This window comes from Podarcis cretensis, assembly GCF_951804945.1.
Source record: "Podarcis cretensis genome assembly, chromosome: 13".
Classification (NCBI taxonomy): Eukaryota; Metazoa; Chordata; class Lepidosauria; order Squamata; family Lacertidae; genus Podarcis; species Podarcis cretensis.
In genome coordinates this window covers 45,868,454-45,887,970 of record NC_137182.1, presented here as the reverse complement: position 1 = coordinate 45,887,970, position 19,517 = coordinate 45,868,454, and the positions used below count along the sequence as shown (strand labels likewise).

At 42.6% G+C, this 19,517-nt stretch overlaps 2 protein-coding genes across 2 annotated transcripts; both read right to left on the bottom strand.

The window, feature by feature from the left end:
- Window positions 1-694: 694 nt before the first annotated feature.
- On the bottom strand, window positions 695-9,764 carry LOC307201948 (vomeronasal type-2 receptor 26-like). The gene is made up of 4 exons (XM_079951506.1): window positions 9,167-9,764; window positions 6,091-6,318; window positions 2,272-2,398; window positions 695-1,664 (listed from the first exon to the last, which is right to left on the bottom strand). Exons 1-4 carry the CDS (start codon window positions 9,737-9,739, stop codon window positions 763-765), a joined length of 1,830 nt encoding a protein of 609 aa, XP_079807632.1. The 5' UTR covers window positions 9,740-9,764; the 3' UTR covers window positions 695-762.
- A 1,550-nt stretch (window positions 9,765-11,314) lies between these two features.
- On the bottom strand, window positions 11,315-19,148 carry LOC307201650 (vomeronasal type-2 receptor 26-like; the record flags this gene model as incomplete). Its single annotated transcript, XM_079950947.1, has 4 exons — window positions 18,389-19,148; window positions 17,061-17,187; window positions 15,348-16,245; window positions 11,315-11,624 (listed from the first exon to the last, which is right to left on the bottom strand). Exons 2-4 carry the CDS (start codon window positions 17,077-17,079, stop codon window positions 11,315-11,317), a joined length of 1,227 nt encoding a protein of 408 aa, XP_079807073.1. The 5' UTR covers window positions 17,080-17,187; window positions 18,389-19,148.
- Between the last annotated feature and the right edge of the window lie 369 nt (window positions 19,149-19,517).

Genomic DNA, 19,517 nt, shown 5'->3' with positions numbered 1-19,517 from the left:
TAATTAACACAGAGTCAGTTCATGACTGGCTTCCTTGAGGTGTGACGACACAAGCTGGAAACTGAATCTTGAGTGTGGCAGTGGGCAAGCAATCTTTGGCCGTTACTACTGGATTCTTACCTTCTTCTTCATCCTTACCTAAACATAAAGTGAGTATCTTTATTGCCTGGTTCCCTCTATTTACTTGCCATTACTTTCTGCAGCTTTTGAAATGGCTCAGTCAACTTTTTACACTGTTTTGGTTGCTAGTGCAGTTAGGCATATAGTGAAGACAAAGTACCTTGCATCCAACGTTCTGCAATTCATGGCTGTCTCACCTGAACTTGATAAATGCCCAGATCACCTAAAATAGGCTCAGTTTGGCTTGGGGTCATGGTCAACCCAGCTGGATAGACTAAAGGACTCAGTAAAAGGCAGCTTCTCAAGTTCTTGCATTCCTTTTCTCTCTGAACTCCATCATCTCCACAGGAGAGGTTCAGGGATTCTTGGGAAGATAGGTGGCATCCCTTTGGATGCAGGAGAAGATGAGTAAGGGGGCATGTAGGCATTCAAGTGGTTGGATATCATCCACAGTTTCTTGCATACACATAAGCCCAGTTCATTTACACCTCATGCTGGATATCAAGAACATAAATGGTAAGACAATCTCTATTGTTATTTTGATCATTTCAGGTAACTTCCTTTCTTGAAAAACCACAGGGAAATTACCAGGCTAACAATTCTACAGATTCTAAGTACAGAAATGACAAACTCTACTGCTCTTTACATCTTTCTCCGTATCAGCTGCTCTCTGTTATTCAGCTCAGGCCTCACTACAATAATGTAGCATTTAGGGGAAAAGATGCAACCCAGCAGCCCAGCACTGGAAGCCAAGATGGAGAAGATCTCCACAGCCACCATGTATTTTCCTCTGGTGCTCAAGTATGTGGGAATAAAGGAGAACCAAACACTGCAGAAGACCAGCATGCTGAAGGTGATGAACTTGGCTTCATTGAAGCTATCAGGCAGCTTCCTGGCTAAGAAGGCCACAGTGAAGCTGATAATGGCCAGGAAGCCCATGTAGCCTAAAACACCATAGAACATGAGAACTGACCCTTCATTACATAAGAATATAATTTCTTCACTGCTTGAGTGCATGTCCACATCAGGAAATGGGGCAGAGGTTGCCAGCCAGAAGGCACAGATTCCTACTTGAATTACAGAGCAGGAAAGGACAATGGAGTAAGCCAGTTTTTTGCCTACCCACTTCCTGATTTTGGAATCTGGCTTGGTAGCCATGAATGCCAAAACGACTGAAATAGTCTTGGCCAAGATGCTGGAGAGGGCCACAGAGAAGACAATGCCAAAAGCCGTTTGTCGGAGTGGGCAGGTTGCTTTGTTAGGCATTCCAATGAACATTAAGGAGCACAGGAAACACAAGAGGAGGGAGATGAGGAGAATGTAAGTGAGGCTTCTGTTATTGGCTTTGACAATGGCAGTGTCCCGGTGCTTAATGAAAATGCCAAGTACCATAGCTGTAATCAGAGAGAATAAAAGCACAGAGAAAGTTGAAACCATGGCCAAAGTTTCACCAAAGCCTAGGACGTTTGGTTTCTTGGGAATGCACTGATCCTGCTCTTCATTTGGATATTGATCTGGAGGACATCTGGCACAGGTTTCCAATCCTGAAAAAAGGTGATATAACCATTGGAAACAACTCAAATAAGCTTATGAGGTTTTGTTTTGTTTCATTTTGTTTTTACACGAGTCCCCTTATGATAGTGTTTGCATGAGGAAAAGTTTCAAAACTTTTTGCCCAAATGCTTGTGTCCTAAATGCTTTGAAGATAAGGTCCCCAAAGAGCTTTCTTCTTAGAGAAAAAACTACCACTTCTATTGCATCCTCCTTCCCCCAAAACTATAGTTTCTTCCATGTAAAATTTTTATGTCTTGTTGCATCAAAACAGAGTGAGCGGACATACAATCATGGTTTAAATTGTTAAAATGGGTTATTAAGATGTAGCAGTACAGCAGTGAGCCACTTGCAATAGGAAACTGCATTAAACAATTTAGAATTTGTGTGGATACATTACAGATCAAGCTCACATCCTCATGGTATACTCCCTAGAAGGTTAAGATAATTTCTTCATAGTGGCAGCTTTTACTGAGACTGAAGTGAAATCATTCTACTATTGTTCATAAACAATATAAATTGGTATCAGAGCAAACCCCACTTCCAATTCGATCAGAATATGTTAAAATAACTTGTATATGGTACTATGATATCTCTCACCCTTTTCATCTGAGAACATCCCACGAGGACATGGATCACAATCATAACAACAGAACTTCTTCCCCTCCTTCTTTTTCTTCTCATAACCAGGAAGGCAGTTGGCATTACATAAGGAAAGGGGTGGCACCTATCCAAAGTGGCACAAAGTGGTTAATATTAAGAAAATGTTTTAGGGGATTCATCTAACATCAGGTGATCTACCAGTAAGTAGGAGGGCCAGAAATGTTAATGTGCCGACTTCCGGGTTAGCGCGATCGGCTAATGGCGGATTCCCTCCGAGCTCCGGAGGGAATCGGCTCTGCTGCAGACGGGTCTCACCGCGACAGCGACGCGGGGACCCTTAGAAACCGCAGGCGCAGAAGCCTGCGGACTTGGTGACTCGGTGGGCACCTCAAGCACCCCCGACCCACGAAGAGCCTTTTTAAAGGCTACGGAGAGGGTACGGAGAGTGGCGTGGTGCTGTGAGTAGACCGCTACTGCAGTGGAGCGAAGCCACGAGCCATGGCCGGAGAGCGCTGACTTTTCCCCCTGAAATTTGGACTTGAAATAACCCGTGAGTAGAATGGAATTTGGACTTTAAAATTTTTACCTTTAAATTCGGTACGACCGGGGGATGTGCTAAAGGGAAGTCCGCACCCCCTCTATTTACAAAAGATTTAAAGCAAGGATCGGAGAACTAAGGTGGAGAGATCTTTTTTTTTTCGGTACGAGTTAAAAGACATTAATTCCATGAATTTGACAGAAGAAGATTTGTGCTGGAGAGTAAGAGTCGAACTTTAGAAGCTTTTGTCTAACCCCCCCCCACCTGGGAGTGCCCCTGTGTGTGAGCTGGAGGAAAAGGAACAAGGAGTTTGACAGCTGTCAAAGGAGCTGTCAAACGGGCAGTTAAAGTTAAAATTTTTTATTGTTTAACATCTCTCTGGACTAAATTTGCTATATTTGAATTAAAGTGCTTGGGAACAAAGTAGTTACAAATAACAAAGCAACAGATTGTTGGGAAAGGACTATTAAGTAACTAGAATCCCCCTAGGGGAAACTTTGAAACATTACAATGGCTACAGATGGAAAATTACAGGCAGAGATAGAAAGAATGTTTCTTCTCGTGGGAATACTGCAAGAGCAAAGCATGGCTATGAACAAACACCTTATAACCTTGAACTCTAAAACAAGCAACCCTGCTGAATGCATAAAGGATCTGACTGAAACAAAATCTGCAGCTGAACCAGAGGAGACTTTTTTGGAACTGGAGGAGAGGGAAGAAGGAGTTAAGAAACTACAGGAGAGTACCAATCTGAAGCCTACACTGCTAGAACATAAAGAAGAAGATCTTGGGATTACCAATCTGTGAAAGATGCGAAAGTGGAAAGAGGAAGCCCATGGAACACTTGGAATACTGGAACTTAAAAGAAACAAGAAATATGATTGGGGCTTCCTCTTTGAGTATGGGAGATCAGTTGGCTTGTTGCAGCAGCTGTTACCAAGTATTTTGGATGGAAGAAAATTTGATGAGACTGTGCCAGAGCTCCTTTGAGAACTGAGGACCAACAAAGAGGGCTACCAACAAAACCGGCAGAGAGAGACTGACAGAGATTTGAAGGCCTCTGATGTGAGGAATCCAGGCTAAGAACTGTTTTGTGGACATCTACTTGGGAAGGGACAGAAACCGGGGTAGGGAGGGAGGGGAGAACAGAATTTTAAAACTTTTATGACTTTTGTGTTTGGCTATTATGACCTACATTCAATATAAAAAGGGGGAAATTCGTGGAAGGGAATTTGGGTCGACCTTAGAAAAGGACTTAATATTTATAAGAAAATTGGACAAGTAAAATTTGGCCAAGTAATAAGAATTAATTTTAAAAATAACAATAATATGTTAAAGAAGAGAGATAAGAACCTGCTGAGCTAATTATTGGATTTGGGATGTATGAAGGGGGGGGGGAAGTCAGGGAGTGGGGTTAAGAAAGTAAGGTTATGAAATAATACATGTTTTGTTTTTGTTTTCATCTGTGTGTGTTTTTAAAATGTGAAAACCCAATAAAAATTATTTAAAAAAAGAAAGAAGAAATGTTAATGTGCCAAAGCAGCACATACAGTGCGATAAAAAGCTACAGTTCTAAGCATCATACAAACACAAGAAGATTACAATTTTTCATATCTAGATTGATTAATGCTGCAACCATCACATAATTCAATCTAATACTACTATTGGTTATTTCTTTTGATGGAATTGCAGCGTCATGCCCTTTGCTTTAGGAAATTCACTTGATGTCCCTTTAGTGAGGTTCAAGGTGTTGGGATTTGGAAGTAGTGAAATATTGTGGTTCTGCTCATATTTGGATGGCCCCTACCGCTTATACAATTGGAATAAAGTGAAGATGAAGTGAAGATGGAGGGCAGATGTATTGGGGTTGTGATGGACTGGCTTTATAAAACCAGCTTTATAAAAAGACAGGGGACTACAATACAATGTGTACATATAATAAGCTGGAACTTTTTGTTCTCTACAAAATCAATTTATAAATTCTGGTGTCATTTTTCAAAAAGAAATATTTCCAACATTTCCCCCAATGATTCTCAATATATGAAAAAAGAATCTCTTCATCCTTCATATACAAGGAAATGGGCATGATATTTAGCAAATATTGGTTTAACAATTCTGAAAGCAAAATGGATGTTGGCATTAAAATATTCCTAAAATGCTTATCCATGTGAACCTGAAAGAGGACTATCTTAAGTCAATATTCCAATGGTACTTTACTTTATACAGAATTTATTTATGTATTTATTTTGAGAAAACAGGCATTGTTTGAGGCATAACGGAATTAAGGCAGATCTAATAAATATCTTTTAAAATAATAATTCCTTTCTGGACCAAAGTACTGAAGATTTCTCCTTCATAAGTCAGCTGTGGTTGAGCTTTTCACAGCGCTGTTTTTCTTTACCAATATATATCCTGAAAGCAAGAGCAATCATACTGCCATCCTTAGTTCCAGTATAACTGAGATCTGCTTTTGAGGATATTGATGTCTTCAGTGCAGTGGTGTACCTAGGCTCCCTTTTGCGTTGGCAAGGAGATATATCAGTGCCTCCAAAGTCGGGAGGGACCATGGAAAAGAAACTCAAAATGTTTGTTTTTTGTCACGTTTTGTGCCCCTTTGGTCACTTTCTCCTTGGCCATCGGTTCTAGCTCCTGCCCTCCTTGGTCGGTCTGTCTGCCTTCTTTCCTGCATCCCCCCTTCACTCACCTCCTTCCTTCCTTCCTTCCTTCCTTCCTTCCTTCCTTCCTTCCTCTCTCCCTCTCTTTTCTTCCTTCCCCCCAGTACCTGCTTGGCACTCCGCTCACACTTATGATAGTTCCACTGGCCAACTGGGGATGCGGAGCCGCACAGCTGTTCTCATGGCCAACGCCAGCAGCTGGATTCCTCCACTGAGGCACAGAGAGAATCCTTCATGCCTTGCCCAGCAGCCCATGGGGTACATGGATGGGCAGCTGGGCTCCAAGACACTCTGAGGAAGGCATTTTGTGGTCTCCTCCTGGGCCTGGGCCCGTGGCAGAAGCCAATCTGACAAACACCTTCATACACTCCTACTTCTATGATTCCAACTCAACACTACAGTCTCAAGCAGCAACAGAAAAATTCATGAAGTCTTTTGTGCATATTGCTGTTTTTTATGAATGTGGTTCATTTGTTTACTTATTAATAAAATTATTAGTAGCAGCATTATTAGTAGTGGCAGCAGAAGTTGGGCAGCACTTGCCTTTTCACCTCATGTGGCAAAACTACACACTCTCCCACCTGTGTGCAGTGATTTCCTTACCTGAGTGAAGACTCTGTGCCATTGGATTCTGTCCCCATTAATGGTGAGCTCTTTGCCAGGAGGGGCCTGAGGATCCAGTCTTCCAACTTTGACCCTGACATAGGAATTATTTGGGAAAGTGACCAGGTTCGTAATATCAAAGCCTGCTGCTAATTCTCCATGTTCATTTAATGTGATTTCATCCCCAGCACTGTTGTTGAATGAGATTCTCTGCAGCAATGAGTGGAGCTAGGTGGAAAGAGAATCAGAAGTCATCCTATTTGGGTGTGAACATCCTGTTTGGGTGTCTGAAGGCGGTTAGGGGGTGGATAGTGGCTAATGGATTGAGATTCAATCCCAGCAATACAGAAGTAGTGTTTCTGGGGACAGGGGGCAGGTAGGTGTGGGGGATTCCTTAAGCCCTGTGGCCTTAAAGGACCAGGTGTGCAGCCTGGGAGCCATTTTGGACTCACAGATGTTTATGAAGGTCCAGGTCAATTCTATGTCCAGGGCAGCTTTCTACCAGCTCTATCTGGTATTCCAGCTGAGACCCTACCTGCCTGTGCACTGTCTCGCCAGAGTGGAACATTCTCTGGTTATCTCCTGCTTGGAATACTACAATGCACTTTATGTGGGGCTACCTTTGAAGTTGACTCAGAAACTAAAACTAATCCAAAACACAGCTGCCAGACTGTTGACTGGGAAGACTGTTTCCTAGTTCTGCTGGATCTCTCAGCGGCTTTTGATACCATTGACAATAACATCCTTCTGGACTGTCTAGAGGGGCTGGGAGCAGGGGGCACTGGTGGTTCTCCTCCTTTCTCCTGGGCCGTGTCCAGAAAGTGGTGGTGGTGGGTGAGTGTTCAGACCCCTGGGCTCTCACTTGTGGGTTGCCATAGGGTTCCGTTCTCTCCCTCATGCTTTTTAACATCTATATGAAGCCACTGGGAGAGATCATCAGGGGGTTTGGGTTGGGTGTCACACAGCTGCAAGACTGGTGACTGTGAGTGGCTGCCAGGACCATATAACATGGGTCTGAAAGGAACTCCATTGGCTCCAGTATGATTCCAAGCAAAATGCAAAGTGTTGATGCTGATCTTTATAGCCCTTAAGCGTCTTTGCTCCTGTATATCTGTAGGAGCATCCACACCCCAATCATCCAGCCCCAACACTGAATGCAAAAAGTGAGGTTACAGGGATCCAGGCAGAGGGCTTTCTTGATACCCACACCTGCCCTTTGGAAAACCCACCCATCAGATGTCTAGGAAATGAACAACAATCTGACTCTTAGAATACATCTGAAGGCAGCCCTGTATGGGGAGGTTTATTTATGGGGGGGATTCCCTAGCCCTGAATGGTGTAACTGTGGCTTTAAAGGACCAGGTGTGCAGCCTGGGAGCCATTTTGGACTCACAGATGTTTATGAAGGTGCAAGTCAGGGCAGCTGTCTACCAGCTCTATCTGGTATTCCAGCTGAGACCCTACCTGCCTGTGCTCTGTCTCCCCAGAGTGGAACATGCTCTGGTTATCTCCCGCTTGGATTATTGCAGTGCGCTTTATGTTGGGCTACCTTGACTCAGAAACTAAAACTAATCCAAAACACAGCTGCCAGGCTGGTGACTGTGAGTGGCTGCCAGGAACATATAACACTGGTCTTAAAGGAACTCCATTGGCTCCCATTATATTTCCAAGTAAAATGCAAAGGGTTGATGCTGACCTTTATAGCCCTTAGTGTCTGCTCCTATATACCTGAAGGAGCATCTGCACCCCAATCATCCAGCCCAGATGCTGAATGGAGAAAGCACGGAGCCACCTGCCCTGCTGAATGCCCCCCCATCAGATGTCTAGGAAATGAACAACAATCTGACTTTTAGAAAACATCTGAAGGGAGCCCTACCCTGTATAGGGAAGTTTTAAATGTTTCATGTCTTGCGTTTTCATTTGACAGAGACTTCCCAGAGTGGCTATGGTGCCCCAATCAGATGAGCAGCTGTAGTCAAACAGCCTGGCACTGGCACCATCACTGCATGGCCCTGGGTTCCCAGGCACCCACAAAATTTTTAATATTCTGCAGCCGGAAGGGCTCTGGTCGGCCCTCCTGCTGTGCTGCAGCAGTGGGCAATGGAACCCCTTACAGACCCTTTGGGAGAAGCCTTAGAAATCCCTCTGAAAGGCCCGGATAGGCCTGCCCGGGCGCCTCCAAATCTGTGACATCACATGTAGCACATGACATCACACATGCACACCAGACCCCCACAATGTGGGTTGAAACATAGTGTACCTGGCTAGAACGGTCATTTCAGGCAGCTTGAGATACACCCTCAAGTGGCTGAGGCATCCCAGCCAGAGGAATGGTGCATATAAATAATAATAATAAAATATCAAACATTAAATACTTCCCAATGCAGGGCTGCCTTCAGATGTCTTCTAAAAGTTTTGTAGTTCTTTATCTCCTTGACATCTGAAGCGAGGGCATTCCACAGGGAGGGCGTCACTACAAAGAAGGCCCTCTGTCTGGTTCCTGGTATATATTTCATTATAGTACAATGAAGAAATTATGACATTTCTAGCAGCATGTGTATGTGTGTCATAATTTCTACATTATACTATACTTTAATGAAATTAAATTTGTCTCCCCTCCAACTAAATCTGGTCATTTTTGCATGGTAAAATCACCAATTTTATGGTCTATTTTCCAGTATACTTAAAATCCTTTGCTTATTCTGGGCTACCCCACATTTTCTTCAAAACATTGCTTTGCACAGGTAACTACCAGAGAGTTATCAATTTTTTCAGAAGCAAATTAGGAACCACTGGTCTAATTAAATACCAGTAGAAATACTGGAACAGTGCCAGTTGTAAATGTTCAAATTTTTAGAAAAATTATTAACTTGTCAAGTAGTTGCTGCTTGTGTGTCACTTATGAAAGTCTGTATAATCTAAAGTCTGTTTAGTATAATTATAGGAAATGAAATAATTTAAAGTTAATCTTTGAAGTATTTATTACTTTAATTATTTACTTATAGATTAATGCCAACTCACATTATATTATCAACACAGTGCAGAACACTGAACACTTTATAAGAAGAAACATTACCTGCCAAGGCTCTACATTCTGAGAAGAGAGTCTGTCTCCACCTTTTGTCCTTTTGTGGATGGCTTCAGATGTATACCTAATATGTAAGGCATGTGCAAAAGCATAGACAGCATTATAGATACTGTAGCTGTGGCCAGTCATGCTCATTTCAAAAAATGGTGCAGGAAGGCTCTCCAGCATCTCCTCTCCAGTACATGTGTCTTCTGACGCTGTGGAATTTGAAAGTGAACAACTGAATGCTTGTCCCCAGAATTCGTTGATAAAACCATCTGCATCTGCCCAGGAAGGCTTTACATTCCTTAGAAAGTCTGAAAAGTCTTGAATCTCATTGGAGTGAATCGCAGACGAGATAGCACCATGGAACATTTGTACATTAATTTCAATAATTTTTTTAAAAGCATATAATATGAAATCAATTTGGGCTGTTGTAATCCATACTTTTCCTCCAGGTTGCTTCCTCTTAGATGGAGGCAATATCAGCTGAATCATATTCCTTACCTCTATAGTACTTGATAGCCATAAAATAGATGTACTTTCTCCATATATAACAACTGCATTAGCTTTGCTTGACATGAAAGCTGGGAACAAAATCCTTGTTTCACCCACCATATGAAGTATGTTACCCGTGAAATGCAGATTGTATTCAATTTTTTCAGTGAATTCTGAACAGATTCCATTCTGGAAAAGCATTGGTTCAATGATCTGCAAGAAACGTTCTCCCGCTTCATTATTTGGAGTGATGAGCCCGACCCATTTCCACCCAAAATGCAGAAGTAACTGGATAATTCCCTTGTACTGAAGATCTTCATTGGGGACCATGCGGTAGAAGGAAGCAACTTTGATTTGATCATTTGTGGCTGGTTCAAATGAACCATATGAAATCTGAAAAAGGAAAAAGCCAAACCTTTCCAAGTGGAAACAAGAATTCACAACGCACACATTTATCTGAGTATCAATCCTGTATATCCCATATTTACGAATCTTAGTCAGGGCCGACCCCCATCTACATAGAAAATATATTGCTCAAAAACCAAACAAACAATATTGCTCATTTAATTTTGTAGATTTTAATTCCTATTATTATGGGAGTCATCACAGCTGCATACTTGTACACACAGATTCTCTCCAGGAACAGGAGAGCTTTTATCCTTGCATTGCCTTCAACAATACTCCATAGTGGAACTGGAGAAATACAAGCAATTGATCATGTTCTTTTGGTCTATAATCTTGTAGAGAGAGGTTGATGGCATTTTTACTAAGAACTCTTGTGGGAAGACATCTCCTGGAAATTCGGAAGATTTCCTGAATATTGTGCATTTTAATTTTATGTGACCACAATAAGCCATAACTTATAAAGGATGCAGAAATACCAAAGGAGCAGAAACGATTATTTATGCATGCGACTACAGCAGCACGGATACTACTGGCCCAGAGATGGAAAGAAGTCCCGACCAGAGAGGAATGGTTGCTGAAGTTGATGAACTACACTGAAATGCTGAAAATGACTGAGAAAATCAGAAGAGAAGAACTTTAAAAAGGAATGGGAAAAAATCAAAATGTATTTAAGAGAACAAGGAAAACAACTAAAAACTCTGACAGGATTTGAATAATGCTTGTAATGTATGAAAACCTATGGTAAAAATGGAATAGAGAAAGTAAGAGAAACAGTTGGGGGGGAAAGATTGATAATAGTAACCATGGAATGGCGGAAGGAATGGAAGGATTCAGGGGATCCTAAAGGATGATCCAGCAAAGATTAAGGCAACTAAAAAGTAATGGAGCAGAACAACACCATATTGGTAAGAATATATCCATCCCCAAATGCCAGAAAAATAACAAGGAATTTGTTTTCAAGAAGCCTCTGAAAGTGGACAATACTAAAGATTTAGCATACCTGTGCAGGGAGGTACCCCATTTATAATATTGGAATATATCAAAAAATCTTTCATTAAATATATTATACACACATTCATTAGAACCTAGGTCCTTTCATGTACCCGGTTGGGTAATAATATTATACCTCCCCCCCCCCAAATTCCATAAATTGCAACTCATTTCCCTTTTCCATTTTGCCACTTCAAATTTAGGAATCAACAGATTCCTAGTGGGAGGAGAAAAGAGTGAACTACGGCATGAAATATCAATTTTTCAATACCCATATTCTACCTGTGGAATCTTGTAAAGACCTAAGACATCTGCCATGGATGAGGAGGTGTCAGAATTAAGTCCCCCAATGACTCCTACTACATTTTTCTGGATGCCACACCTGTAGTTGGGGACAAAGTAATGTGATTTAAGGAGCAAATCCAGAGTGTTTCGGTAGGTCATCCTTGAATCAAAATAGCTATCATACATGTGGAATCCAAGAGTGACATTGGGCAAGATCTTGGGATTCTCATTGATCTCATCAACAGCAAACACCAAGGCCAGATTGTGTTGGTAGAACTTTCTCATAACCCTGCAAAGAAAATGCCTTACCATTTTATAGGGAATTAAACAGTGCACAACACTTAGATCCGAGGGATACAACTTCCTCAATTAAATCATGTTAGAAATACGGAAATGATTTTGTTTCTATAGAGTTAATGTTTGGATCTCTCTTCCACCTGAATCAAATTTTTTATTTGTTTGAACATGAAGATTGAGAAGTGATCTTCACTTAATAACATTCTGTTTTTCTAACCACGTTGCTTTTTATTACTAGAAACATGTACAGTTATTGAAATCATTAAAAAGCCCCTTCATCAGTTGTTGTCCTTAGCAACACAAACTGGTATGAAATGAAGATAATGGAATTGACAGCTGCCATTTTGGATATGAACAATGCCGACTGGTGATCTGGAAGTGATGATTTTAAAGTGGCTCTCATCCAATTCTTACTCAGTGCATTTAATGCTTATCCCTGATTGTTTTCAAAGTGCTTTAGACATAACTTCTATTTTACACCATCTTTCACTAAAGCAGCTCAAGCTTTTCAATGTTGAATATAGGTTTGTTATGTGGCCATGAGAACATTTCTCTTATAACTTTAGCAGCCTGCTATTATAACTTTAAAAACACTTTAGGGATGGAATAAATCAGATTCGGAGTTGCATGCCATGATTGGAGAGAGTCAAATGGTATACAGAGCACTCTCTGTTCCATCTTTGCTGGATCAGTTTAAATTATTGTGCCCTGAGGATGTAGTGACTGTGCTTGAAGATTTGCAGCTGCCAAATGGACCCCTTGACCCTTGCCCATCTTGGCTTTTGAAATCTAGCTATATGGAATTGACTGGCAGTGGCAGACTTTGGTACTATGGTACCCTGGGCAAGGCCAAAATTTTGCACCCACTTAGCCCTCGCATGGCCTTCCCAAAGGTGGGTAAAGCTGTGACCGGATTAAGGAAGGAGACACGAGGCTCGGGTAGGGTCCTCGAGGCCCCACCCCGTTCCCAAGGCTGGGAAAGCGCTAACTAAGCTTTGGGAAGTGGGGAGGAGCACTCTAGGATATTGTCAGAGCCCATGCCTCCTTCCCAAAGCCCAGCGCCTTGTTTACCAGGTTTTGAGACAGCACTCCCATGGCTTGTACCCAATGTGTGGCCACTTATTGCAGAACCCTAATGCCACCCCTGTGACTGGGGAGATCTAGGTTCATTTGAGGATGCTCTGAGCAAGGGTAAAATAGTATTATAAAATCTTACTATTTGGTTTAATCTTACTTTGGGTTTCAAAGCAAACCAAGTACTTTTGTTGTTGTTGTTTAGACGTTTAGTCGTGTCCAACTCTTTGTGACCCCATGGACCAGAGCACTCCAGATGTACTTATAGTCTTTATACTACTATAAAGTACTTCATACTCAGATATAAATGTAGAAAGAAAAAATGAAATTATCTTAAGAGCCATTTACTTACATTGGGCTGTTAATAAAGACCTGAGATGGGTGTTCATGGAAGGAAATGCTGGGCAATATGTATTGGATATGAGACATTATCCCACCAATGATAAGGTCCCCTTGTTCATACCACTCATGTGGAATATGCACAGGATTATTTCCGCTGCAAACAACAGTATGCACTTGGGGCACCATATTGGGAAGCAGCAGGAGAAGCAGTAGCAACAACATCCTGATCACAAATATCCTTCTACACCCCGACTCTCATTTGCCTCTCTACAATATTGTTACTATCATCAACCTGACTTGAACAAGATGTATTTGGTGACAGCTGACTCTGCCAATTGTGTATTTCAAGAGGCAGGTCTCTACCTTCTCATTAACTTCAGCACTGTCACAAAAAATTCATTGAATGCTATGATTTGAAATCTAACCAATACAATGAAAAGCAAAAGCTGGCCTCACCTCTCCTTAGCTTACCTTAGCTCTCTATGGAACACCCGGGTGTTTTTAATCATTTCAGGTTTAATTATTTTTCCTTATTTCCTATTCAGCCTTCTGGAGCTTTTCCAGGTGAATTAATTACCATAATTTTAATAATTATAGAGAAGATAATTACTTTTGCAATGTTGTTGGACTCTGTGTTGCATCACCAGTAGGAGAACGGCCAAAGTAAACATATTTGTCACATTGCAGAATCAAAGGTTAGGAAGAAGCCTCCAAGGTCATCTTGTCCAATCTGCTTGCAGGACATCCAGAACTGAAAACAAACCAAATACCTTGACCAACTACACTCTTCCTGCGGCACCCCTGTGGGGCTCCAAAGCCCAGTTATGTCACCCCTTGCCTGCAGAGCTGGCAGCCTTCCACCCTTTTAACAAACACCCTCACGTGTTCCCTCCGCCACCTCGCTTCTGCCCTCTCCTTGGGATTCCTCCGGGCAGCTACTGCTGCCTCCCCTGGTCTCTGAGCTGTCCCCCTACCCCAAAGAGAGGTACCCCCTAACACTGCCCCACAGGAGCCTTGGGAGCAGCCCTGGCCAGCCCCCAAGGCAACATTCATCAGGGGAGCTTCTAGCCAAGGCTGTGCAAGCCTTTGGGAGGCTGAGTTACACGAGGGCATCAGAGGAGGGAGGGAAGGAAAGAGGGAGAGAGGCCAGTCTTGTCTGTGGCACCCCTGACCATCATTCAAGACACCCCAGGATGCCACACTGGTTGAAAACCACTGGTTCCAGACATCTCTCTCTTACTCTGGTAGGAAGCATTAATTCAGAAGATTGTCAGGGTGGCCCATCAGTGTAAGGCCATGATAGGCACTGTTATGCAGTCTAGATGTTTCTGGACTACAGCTTCCATCATCCTTGATAATAATGGTCTGTTGTGAGCTGGTGGGAGCTGTCATTAAGCAACATCTGGAGGGCCACAGATTGACTACCCCTGGTGCAAATAAGAGTGGGGAGTAGATAAAGGCTCCATCTCTAGGGTGATATTGATCTGTCAGGGCTATGTCAAGTATTAGAGACCACTGAGTCTACAGCGGTTTCTACCTATGGCAAGGTGAATCACTTCCTGTCTCCCTTCACAGCATCATGTCTATTGATGTATGAGATTCCAGAAATGTAGAAGTTTATCCTGGGAATTCTAAAAGCCTGCAAGAGGCATAGATGCCATGGAGTGTGGTGTCTGGCAGGGAGGAGTGCCGGATAGGGTCAGGGTTCTGCCTTCTCCCAGGAAGGTATAGCTTATGATCAGATAGGACTCTGTCTTTTCAGTAGTTTTCTAGCCTGATGCTGGCATCCACACACTGACTGATGCACCTCTCCACAGTGGCCCTTGATCATTCTGCTTCATCTAATCCAACCTGCTGCAAAATATGACTGTCCCACATGAATTTCAGAGATACCCAGATCTCCCAAATAGGCACAATTTGGCTTGGGGCAGCTTCTCAAGTTCTTGTGTTCTTTTTCTTCTCTTCTCTCTTTTCCCGAGCATAGCTTCAGGAGAGGTTCAGGGCCTCTTGGGAAGATAAGAGGGCATCTCTTTGGATGCAGGAGAAGAAGAGTAAGGGGACGTGTAGGTATTTAAGTAGTTGGAAATCATTCATAGTTTCTTTCATACACGTAATCCCTGTTCATTAACACCTCATATGCAACTACACTGGACATCAAGAATATAAATGATAAGAGACTCTCTTGTGTTATTTTGATCATTTCAGGTAACTTCCTTTCTTGAAAAAGGATGGTGAAATTACCATGAAAACAATTCTACAGATTCTAAATACAGAAATGCCAAACTATTCTGTATTTTACATTTTTCTCCGTATCAGCTGCTCTCTGTTATTCAGCTCAGGCCTCACCACAATAATGTAGCATTTAGGGGAAAAGATGCAACCCAGCAGCCCAGCACTGGAAGCCAAGATGGAGAAGATCTCCACAGCCACCATGTATTTTCCTCTAGTGCTCAAGTATGTGGGAATAAAGGAGAACCAAACACTGCAGAAGACCAGCATGCTGAAGGTGATGAACTTGGCTTCATTGAAGCTGTCTGGCAACTTCCGGGCTAAGAAGGCCACAGTGAAGCTGATCATGGCCAGGAAGCCCATGTAGCCTAAAACAGCATAGAACATGAGAACTGACCCCTCATTACATAAAAATATAATTTCTTCACTGCTTGAGTGCATGTCCACATCTGGGAATGGGGCAGAGGTTGCCAGCCAGAAGGCACAGAATCCCACTTGAATCACAAAACAGGAAAGGACAATGGAGTAAGCCAGTTTTTTGCCTACCCACTTCCTGATTGTGGAATCTGGCTTGGTAGCCATGAATGCCAAAACCACCGATATGGTTTTGGCCAAGATGCTGGAGAGGGCCAGAGAGAAGACAATGCCAAAAGCTGTTTGTCGGAGTGGGCAGGTTGCCTTATTAGGCATTCCAATAAACATCAACGAGCACAGGAAACACAAGAGGAGGGAGATGAGGAGAATGTAAGTGAGGCTTCTGTTGTTGGCTTTGACGATGGCAGTGTCTCGGTGCTTAATGAAAATGCCAAGTACCATAGCTGTGATCAGAGAGAATAAAAGTGCAGAAAAAGTTGAAACCATGGCCAAAGTTTCACCAAAACCTAGGACGTTTGGTTTCTTGGGAATGCACTCATTCTGCTCTTCATTTGGATATTGATCCGGAGGACATCTGGCACAGGTTTCCAATCCTGAAAAAAAGGTTGCATGACAATTGGATACAATCCAGAATGTGCTTAAGAATAATAATGTATATTTGATGTATATGCTTACAATCCAGAATATGCTTAAGACCCTTACCATAGTGTTTCCCTGAGGAAAAGTTTCAAAACTTCTAATTCAATGCTGGTGCCCTAGATGCTTTGAAGATAAAGTTATGCCTGGAATTTAACATTTCCTATATGGAGAAACTATGTTTTTAGTGATCCTCTTCCATATTCTTAGAACAACAGATACTGCATAATGAAATCAGAGAAATATTACAGCTGAAATCTTGGAAGCAAGAGGGGTGATTTTTATAGGATTTTAACACTTCTCCCAAATCCTTGTTCTTAGAGAAAAGACAATCACTCCTATTACCTCCTCCCCCCTAAAATTTTCAGTGCTGTCTTCAGGACAAAACAGTCTTGGGGTGGAGCTACACTAGTGATTTATAACGGTAAAATGCATTATTAAAATGTGACACCACAGCAGTGAGCCCCTGGCAATGGGAAACTGCATTAAACATCATGGAACGTTCTATTTAATAACGTTTCAAAGATCAATATAGATAAAGTGATGGGAAATCTTTACATTACAGGTAAAGTCACATTTTCATGTTATACCCACTAGAAAGCTAATATAATTTCTTCATACTGGCAGCTTTTACTGAGACAGCAGGGAGATTATTGTTAATAGTAGAATAAAACAGAGCAAATCCCATTGCCGATTTGCTCAGAAGTTTCTAAAATGACTTTTATATGCTAATATGGCATATAAAAAAAATATAATATGGCATATCTCTCACCCTTCTCATCTGAGAACATCCCACGAGGACATGGATCACAATCATAACAACAGAACTTCTTCCCCTCCTTCTTTTTCTTTTCATAACCAGGATAGCAGTTGGCATTACATAAGGAAAGGGGTGGCACCTATCCAAAGGGACACGAAGGGGTTAATATTAAGAAAATGTTTTAGGGGATTCAGGTAACATTAGGTGATATATCAGTAAACAGGAGGGTCAGAAATGTTAAATGTAGGAACCATATGTGTTGAGGCAGCACATGTTGTTTAGTCGTTTAGTCGTGTCCGACTTTTCGTGACCCCATGGACCAGAGCACGCCAGGCACTTCTGTCTTCCACTGCCTCACACGGTTTGGTCAAACTCATGTTGGTAGCTTCGAGAACACTGTCCAACCATCTCGTCCTCTGTTGTCCCCTTCTCCTTGTGCCCTCAATCTTTCCCAACATCAGGATCTTTTCCAGGGAGTCTTCTTTTCTCATGAGGTGGCCAAAATATTGGAGCCTCAGCTTCAGGATCTGTCCTTCCAGTGAGCACTCAGGGCTGATTTCCTTAAGAATGGATAGGCTTGATCTTCTTGCAGTCCATGGGACTCTCAAGAGTCTCCTCCAGCTCCATAATTCAAAAGCATCAATTCTTTGCCTATTAGCCTTCTTTATGGTCCAGCTCTCACTTCCATACATCACTACTGGGAAAACCATAGCTTTAACTATATGGACCTTTGTTGGCAAGGTGATGTCTCTGCTTTTTAAGATGCTGTAGGTTTGCTTTTCTCCCAAGAAAAAGGCGTCTTTTAATTTCATGACTGCTGTCACCATCTGCAGTGATCATGGAGCCCAAGAAAGTAAAATCTCTCACTGCCTCCATTTCTTCCCCTTCTATTTGCCAGGAGGTGATGGGCCCAGTGACCATGATCTTAGTTTTTTTGATGTTGAGCTTCAGACCATATTTTGCGCTATGTACATCCCTGCTTCTATCATTCCAACTCAACACTAGAGTCTCAAGCAGCATCAGAAAAACTCTAGAAGATTACAATGTTCATTCACAATGATACAGTCAGCTTAGCATTCTATCTAATGCTACTAACCGGAAAGCTACCAACAAACAAGCATGTTGGACAACACTCTCTGATAGCCATTGGTCCTTCTTGGTGTGACATGTCTTCTGTGCATATTGCTCTTTCTGGTGATGTGGTTCATTTGTTTATTTATTAATAAAATTATTAGTAGCAGCATTATAAGTAGCAGCAGCAGTAGTTGGGCAGCACTTCCCTTTTCACCTCATGTGGCAAAGCTACATGCTCTCCCACCTGTGGGCAGTGATTTCCTTACCTGAGTGAAGACTCTGTGCCATTGGATTCTGTCCCCATTAATGGTGAGCTCTTTGCCAGGAGGGGCCTGAGGATCCAGCCTTCCGACTTTGACCCTGACATAGGAATTATTTGGGAAAGTGACCAGGTTTGTAATATCAAATCCACCTGCTAATTCTCCATGTTTATTGAATGTAATTTCATCGCCAGCACTGTTGTTGAATGAGAGCCTCTGCAGGAATGAGTGCAGCTAGGTGGAAAGAGAACCAAAAGGTCTATGAAGTGTTGTAATAGTGTTACTAAGATAATTCATGGGGTCATGAAGAGTCGGATACAACTAGACAACTGAACAACAACAACAAAATAATTCAATAGTTTTCCTGGGAGAATTTAAGATCTTTTCCTGGCTCTGTTTGTTTGAGTTACCATGGAAGCCAGACATTTTTATGCATATTATCTGATGATAAGAAACTACAGAAAGCCACAAGCACTGGCACCATCTCTCTGGAGCCCTGAGTTCCCAGGCACCCACAAAATTTTCAATGAGGGGGCCATGCTGGAAGGGCTCTGGCAGGCCCTCCTGCTGCTGTGATGGGCTCCATCGCTACCACCTGTTGCAGCAGTGGGCTCCTACGGAGCAATGGGTGGGGTTGATGGAGCCCCTTGCAATCTCTGAAGGCCATTGGGAGATGCCCTAGAGAGCCCTCTGAATGGCTGGGGCTCCTGCCAGTGTGTGACATCACATGCAGAGCATGACATCACATATGCACACCAGACACCCAGAATGTGGGGCAGAACATGGTGCACTTGGCCACAATGGTCATTTCAGGCTGCTTGAGATACACTACATGTGGCCAATTTATGCCATTAACCTCATACAACAAATTGTCTAATTCAGTGGTTCCCTATTAGGGGTCTGGGGCACCATCCCAGCACCATCCCCTGCCAGGGTACTCACTTGTTAATTACACAGGGTAAACCTTCCAACCTCTGCTTGCAACCAATACCTGCTTGGTGGCAAGGGAAATACTTGTGAAAGAGTCGCTGGATGGCCAGTGAGGTGGGACTGGGAGGAAAACCTCTGACACAGTTTCTTAGGGCTCTTGCAATTGGTGGGGTGTGGGGTAGGGAGAGAGCGCAAATGGCTTTCT